This window comes from Chiloscyllium plagiosum, unplaced genomic scaffold (genome assembly GCF_037043375.1).
Source record: "Chiloscyllium plagiosum isolate Xiang-an unplaced genomic scaffold, Cpla_swu_hap1 HiC_scaffold_17, whole genome shotgun sequence".
NCBI lineage: Eukaryota > Metazoa > Chordata > Chondrichthyes > Orectolobiformes > Hemiscylliidae > Chiloscyllium > Chiloscyllium plagiosum.
The window spans coordinates 36,371,456-36,379,075 of NW_028270155.1; the positions used below are offsets into that span (position 1 = coordinate 36,371,456).

The following is a 7,620-nucleotide window of genomic DNA, read 5'->3' on the forward strand; positions in this document are numbered from 1 at the left end:
GAGGAGAAAAAGGAGGAGGAGAAAAAGGAGGAGGAGAAAAAGGAGGAGGAGAAAAAGGAGGAGGAGAAAAAGGAGGAGGAGAAAAAGGAGGAGGAGAAAAAGGAGGAGGAGAAAAAGGAGGAGGAGAAAAAGGAGGAGGAGAAAAAGGAGGAGGAGAAAAAGGAGGAGGAGAAAAAGGAGGAGGAGGAGGAGAAGAAAAGGAGGAGGAAGAGGAAAGGGAGGAGGAGGAGGAGGAAGAGGAAAGGGAGGAGGAGGAGGAGGAGGAGGAAGAGGAAAGGGAGGAGGAGGAGGAGGAGGAGGAAGAGGAAAGGGAGGAGGAGGAGGAGGAGGAGGAAGAGGAAAGGGAGGAGGAGGAGGAGGAGGAGGAAGGAAAGGGAGGAGGAGGAGGAGGAGGAGGAGGAAGGAAATGGAGGAGGAGGAGGAGGAGGAGGAGGAAGAGGAAATGGAGGAGGAGGAGGAGGAGGAAGAGGAAAGGGAGGAGGAGGAGGAGGAGGAGGAGGAGGAGGAGGAGGAAGAGGAGAGGAGGAGGAGGAGGAAGAGGAAAGGGAGGAGGAGGAGGAGGAGGAAGAGGAAGGAGGAGGAGGAGGAAGAGGAAAGGGAGGAGGAGGAGGAGGACGGGAGGAGGAGGAACGGGAGGAGGAGGAACGGGAGGAGGAGGAACGGGAGGAGGAGGAACGGGAGGAGGAGGAACGGGAGGAGGAGGAACGGGAGGAGGAGGAACGGGAGGAGGAGGAACGGGAGGAGGAGGAACGGGAGGAGGAGGAACGGGAGGAGGAGGAACGGGAGGAGAGGAACGGGAGGAAGAGGAACGGGAGGAAGAGGAACGGGAGGAAGAGGAACGGGAGGAAGAGGAACGGGAGGAGAGGACGGGAGGAGGAGGTGGGGGAGGAGGTGGGAGGGAGGAGGTGGAGGGGAGGAGGTGGGGAGGAGGTGGGGGAGGAGGTGGGGGAGGAGGTGGGGGAGGAGGTGGGGGAGGAGGTGGGGGAGGAGGTGGGGGAGGAGGTGGGGGAGGAGGTGGGGGAGGAGGAGAAGGGAGGAGGAGAAGGGAGGAGGAGGAGGAGGAGGAGGAGGAGGAGGAGGAGGAGGAGGAGGAGGAGGAGGAGGAGGAGGAGGTGGGGGAGGAGGAGAAGGGAGGAGGAGAAGGGAGGAGGAGGAGGAGGAGGAGGAGGAGGAGGAGGAGGAGGAGGAGGAGGAGGAGGAGGAGGAGGAGGAGGAGGAGGAGGGAGGAGGAGGAGGAGAGGGAGGAGGAGGAGAAGGGAGGAGGAGGAGAGGGAGGAGGAGACGAGGAGGAGGACGAAGGGAGGAGGAGACGAAGGGAGGAGGAGACGAAGGGAGGAGGAGACGAAGGGAGGAGGAGACGAAGGGAGGAGGAGACGAAGGGAGGAGGAGACGAAGGGAGGAGGAGACGAAGGGAGGAGGAGACGAAGGGAGGAGGAGACGAAGGGAGGAGGAGACGAAGGGAGGAGGAGACGAAGGGAGGAGGAGACGAAGGGAGGAGGAGACGAAGGGAGGAGGAGACGAAGGGAGGAGGAGACGAAGGGAGGAGGAGACGAAGGGAGGAGGAGACGAAGGGAGGAGGAGACGAAGGGAGGAGGAGACGAAGGGAGGAGGAGACGAAGGGAGGAGGAGACGAAGGGAGGAGGAGACGAAGGGAGGAGGAGACGAAGGAGGAGGACGAAGGGAGGAGGAGACGAAGGGAGGAGACGAAGGGAGGAGGAGACGAAGGGAGGAGGAGACGAAAAAGGAGGAAAAGGACGAAAAAGGAGGAAAAGGACGAAAAAGGAGGAAAAAGGAGGAAAAGGAGAAAAAGGAGGAAAAGGACGAAAAAGGAGGAAAAAGGAGGAAAAAGGAGGAAAAAGGAGGAAAAAGGAGGAAAAGGATGAAAAAGGAGGAAAAGGATGAAAAAGGAGGAAGAGGAAAAGGAAAGGAAAAGGAAAAGGAAAAAGGAAAAAGGAAAAAAGGAAAAGAAAAGGAAGGACTCATTTATACTGTAATAGCAGTACCAAAGCAGCAAAAAGAAACTGGAAAACAGATTATGCAAGAGCTAAAAAAAAATTGAAGAGATCTCACTCCCCCAAGCCAACTATTGAGGAAATCGAGTCCCAATTCACCACAGGAAATGCCTTATTATCCTCAATGTGAAGGATAGTTACAAGTGAAACTGATGAAAGCAGCGAGATTCTGACAGGTGCCTTCGAGACCCTGTTCAGTAGATACTGATGGTGCGTATGCTGTTTGGCATTTCCACTCCTCCAGAGCAGTATCAATGTGGACAGAACAAGATAGATAGTGGAAGTTAATTTGATAATATATGGAATGTAGAGGTACAATAGAAGAAATAATTACAGACAATAATCAGAATCTAGAGTTACTGCTAGAGAGTTCACCAGATGAAGCTGGACAAAAACAAAAGATGCACTTGAAGATATCTAAAGACAAGGACATTGGTCATTCTCTGACAGCAAACAGAGCTCACCCAGGTTCTGACAAAGTGAGAGGTGTAGCAGAAATGCAGCAACCAATGTCGATGTGAAAGCTAAGGACATGCAGAAACAAAAGCAGCTTTCACTTGAAATCAAACAACTGGTGACAGCAATGCTAGTGCTGAGGCACAGTGTCGTTAATGTAAATGATTTCAACAAAAACAGGAATTGGAGCAACCTTATGAGTAAAGATAACCAGTTACAAATGAACCCAAGACATTAAGACAAACTAAAAAATGTTACATTCAGATACAGAAAAAAAAAAGTGTACAGCTATGTCTTTGCTTATGAGCCTTTTGATCAACACCTATTTGGAAAAAGGCAAAAGCATGGTGCAGACTGACCACAAACCACTTTACAGCATTTTCCTCAAATGCTCCTATCTGCTCCAAAAGTTCTGCAAACAATGTTACTTTGTTTGCAGTGAAGTTCATTTGGATGTGACATACAGGCAAAAGGAAACAGCTATACATTGCAGACATGCCATTGAGAGTAGCTCTTCTTATTGAGAAAATTTAAGAACGTTAAGACAGAGCGTGGAATCTTCTGTTTCAATAAGAAGCAACAGTTCTACATATTCCAGAAGTCATCAATCCAGCAGAGACATAAGCATCATGTTGCATAGTTTCCTTGATTTAAACAAGACAAGTCTCCAAATGCTGCAGGAAGTAGTGACAAAAGCATCAAGACTTACTGCTCTAACAGAAATATTTGGCATGAAGTAAAAGCCCAAGATGGCACCTTGTACAATGGAAATAGAGTCATTATGCCTAAGAAGATGAGTAAAAAAAAGATGAAGCAAGACATCAAGGAATTGAGTCTACTCTGAAAGAAAGCAGAAGTGCTCAACTGGTCAGATCTGAACAATGGGATTGAAGGACCAAATCAGTCTGTGCAGTTCTTATGACAAATAGTAAATTAAGCAATCTAAAAAACCTGCTTGTGATGTACAGTATCCCATTCAGAAGCTTGGAGCAGGCCTCTTCACTCTTGCAGGAACAATTATCTTGTCATCATTAACTATCATTTTAATGACTGGGAATTAGACCAGCTGACATCAATGACTGCCAGTGTGATTGTAGAATGCCCGAAAATGCACTTTAGTTATGGCATTTCAGTCAGTGATAATGTCACAAGTCAAACAAATATTATTTAAATATTATTTAAATATCATAGATCATGTCCACACTGTCCAGTCAAGTAGAAAAAGGTTGAGCTGGCAATCACCAATGCGATCATCAAGAAATTGAGCAAATCCAGCACAGACTGATACAAGGTAATCCTCGAGTGGAAAATATGGTTTGGGAAACAGTCCAATCAATAAACTAATGTCAAACCACAGCCAAACTGTTCCTCTTTTGACAGAGGAATGACTGATCCTAGGAGGTTGTATCTGACACCAGTATCGAAATCAAGGTCAAATGTCAGAAAGCCAAATTTTGTTTTGGTAATGCTGCCAAGTCATTTCCAGAGCTCAGCACTGGCGAGACAGGGTGCAAATGTTCAGTACTCTCAATGAAAGTCAGCCTACACAGCAAGTTGGGACCTCTACAGAGCAGTTCTGAGATCACATGTGGCAGACATGAACAATAGATTATCAAACTACAGGCATCTACATATAACCAGAAAAACAGTGCTTTCACTTCAAGCAGCTGATGAGAAGTAGTAATCTCACCACTTGCACAGAGCATAAAATGACCATCAGTCCCAGAGATCCATTGTGCCCCAGCATCAGTGACCATCGCAACTGCACTCACCATGGGAATGACTCTCTGTGGAAAGGGGACATCCACAGAATGAAGCGACACCAGATGGACAAACAACAGCAACATACACCTTTAGGAGAACTGTAAAAGTTAAACACTATGCATGTGCAAAGCCTGACAAAAATGGAACTGACTGGAGTTAACACATATTTTGTTGATGATAGATCACTTTCTTTGCAACTATGTATATTGGGTAACTTGCATAACTTGTAAATGACAACGCATACAATTTTCAATTTTTTAAAATGATTTGGGAGGTGTTTGGAGAAATGCAATTGTACCCTTGGTGTACTGAGTTGTCACAGTCATGTGGCCACTTCTGCTAGAAGTGCCATAGTGTGCAGTGGTGGCAACCATAAAAACACACATTTGATAATGTCTGCTGTCCAACTGTTCCTAGATTGACTCTTTCTCCTGCCCTCCACTTTGCTTTCTGGAAGAGGTCTCTGCAGCTTTTCTGTTCTGACTTTGTCATGAGCTCAACCAAGGCACAATCTTTGATGCAAATGCTCTGGAGGCCATTGTAGAACACAAGACCTGTTGCCATCTCAGCGCACCTCCAACCAGCCTTGGAAAAAGCTACCTGACTGCAATATAGTAGAGAGACACTTTTGACTTGAATCTGTGATCTTTAACTTTGTCTAGAAAGAAGAGAGCATGCCAAAAGATTGAAGACATCATATTTGTGACCATCTTCAAAACAAAAGAGGAGACAGGTCCAACTGTGAAAATTAGATGGATTTCCGAATGACAACCGTGGGAAACCTCCCCAACAGCCTCCTCACCAAGGCTGAGAAGCTCCTCCTCTTCTCAGTGCGGCCTCCACCTGTCAAGAGGCTCAGCAAATGCAAGAAAGAAGTGCAGGGAACAGCACCAACCATGCCCTTCTTTGATCTCACAAAGGTCTTCAAATATGTCATCAAACGTAAGGTATTGTGAACTATCCTTCTCAAATTTGGCTGCATGGAGAAATTTGTTACCATTCTCCATCTGCTTCATAATGACAGCCTTGATCCTCACCAACCTATCCACTACAAGAAGTCAAACTGCAAACCTTCAATGTATTCACCAAGGTGTAGGAGACAATGGGTCTCAGACTAAACACTCAGAAAACAAAAAAAGGTCCTCGACCAGCCCTCTCCTGCAACATAATACTGCCCTGACCATCAATATCCACAGTGAGCCCCTGGACAACATGGATAATTTCCCATACCTCAGAAGCCAACTCTCAATATGAGAATTGACAATCAAATCCAACATCTACTCCAATACCCCAGTGCGACCTTCTGACAATTAAAAGGAACAGAGTGTTCAAAGTCTGGGACCTCAAACCCAGCACCAAGCTCAAGGCCTACACAGCAGTCATGACCTCCAGCCTCCCATATGCATTAGAAATATAAAACATGTTCAGCAGACACTTCAAAACCCTGGAGAGAGTTATCACCAGCACTACCTTTGCAACATCCAGTAAATCCACTGGTAAGATAGGCATCTTCCTCAAGTCAATATTTGAGGTCACAAGGCACTGATCATGCATGACTACCTGCAATTGACAGGCCACATTGTCTACATGCCCATCACAAGGCTCCCTAAAAAGTACTCTACTCTAAGCTCCACAATAGTGAATGATCACTAGCAGAGCAGAGGAAATCCTACAAGGATATCTTGGAAGTCTCCCTAACAAATGCAACATCCCCACTGACATATGAGAATTACCAGTCTTAGAAACTGTAAAAGAAGCATCCATGAATGGATCAACCATTCTGAGTGTCACAGAGTGGAACATGGAGAGTCTATTTTCAGCAGCAGAAAGATTGCACAAAATCCAGAGTGTCCTGTAAACCTTCCACATTAAACAGCTCCGGGTCCACCTGTGGCAGAGCCTGCAGCTGGACTATTCAGCCACTGCAGAACCACTCCTCACCCGCCAAACAAACCATCCTCATCCTGAAGGCCCTGTCAAGGAGGCCCTTTCTGCTGCACTCCACTTTGTTCTCTTTAGATGTTGGTAGATTTTCCTATTCTGATAAAATAGACAAAAATACTGACATTTATAAAAGATAGATATTTTTAGTAATTTCAAAATATGAGCTTCATCTTTCCAATAACAAATTACTGTTTCAAACCACGTTATGGAAAAACAGCAATTATTTTGATGGGCATTATCACCACCAAACCAGAACGCATGTAACTCAAATTGTGCTGATTTGTTGTTGCAGCTGTTTACAGTTTGAACTTACATGGCAAAATATTTGTGAACATTTTTCCCCTCTTTATTGGTAGGTAATTTTTTTAAAAAAGTACAAGATTGGTTCATGTGGGAACAGGAAAAATAGAAACAAAATCTGCAAAAAACAGGCAGCATTTTGTAAGCATTTTAAATACACCTAAAAGCTTCCCACAACTGTGCAGTAGTTGAGTACAAAAGTACAAATTCCTACGTGACTGTTATCTAACTTGTTCTGCCGAACTGACACAACCACCAGGTGGTGCAACCTACTATGCAGGGAAATTAAAAACAATGAACGGTCTACTTCATGTCGTCCGGACTATTCTCGCAGACGAACAAAAAAAATCCAATAGGCATTACGTGGGCGAAGCCTCATCCTGATGTACCAGCAACAGAAGCGAAGCTTATGTACATTAAATTTTATCTGATTGGTACATCAAATTACTGTCCTCTTAGCGCGACACGTGATGTGCAAATACCTTAAATCCCTGTACATACTGCAATGAATAGGCAGGCCATAATCATCCATTCCTACTTTGTCTGTGTAAACCCAGGTGCCCCCAACACAGCCAGACAGCTCATAAACCACAGGAGGGGCGAAAACATGTGGCCTCGATAGCAGGTGGCGAGCAGCGCACAGGCCACTCGCCCCTGCTCCTATGACCGCTACCTTTAGCTTGTGGTAGCTCATTGTTAATGACTTTAAAAACATCTGAACTTTAGTCATTTCCCAGGTCCTTTACTCAAAGGTCGTTTATTTGCCCAACTCGCTGCCTGTTTTTTGCAGATTTTGTTTCTAAATTAATGTTACGTGACAGTCTCTCGATTCTCATAAAGTCTTGTCTCATTTGCGGAGAGACAAATTAGTAATTTGAGGACTGAAATTGAGAATCTGATCCTTCTGAATGCTTGGCAGCTCCGACCGCGTTACCGTGCCTTCTCCCCCGATTGGTGGATGTTCTTTTTATAAACCGAAAGCTTCAGTGGACTGCTATCAATTATCAGCCTTCATGGACTGCCACCAGCGGAAAAAGAGCAACCACATTATTTTTTATCTTTTATGAAGTCTCCGAAGACTGCATTTTATTTCTCTTAGGATATTTTACAAGGCTTCTATTGCAACGTTTTACTTTATTTCTAC

General features: G+C 45.7%; 1 protein-coding gene across 1 annotated transcript in view; it reads right to left on the reverse strand.

Moving 5' to 3' along the window:
• The window catches only part of LOC122558352 (uncharacterized), a 22,567-nt gene extending 15,346 nt beyond the window's left edge, over positions 1-7,221 (reverse strand). The window contains exon 1 of the mRNA XM_043706819.2: positions 6,959-7,221. Coding sequence (XP_043562754.2) covers positions 6,959-7,206 — 248 coding nt within the window. The 5' untranslated portion in view covers positions 7,207-7,221. The remainder of the gene's footprint in view (positions 1-6,958) is intronic.
• Between the last annotated feature and the right edge of the window lie 399 nt (positions 7,222-7,620).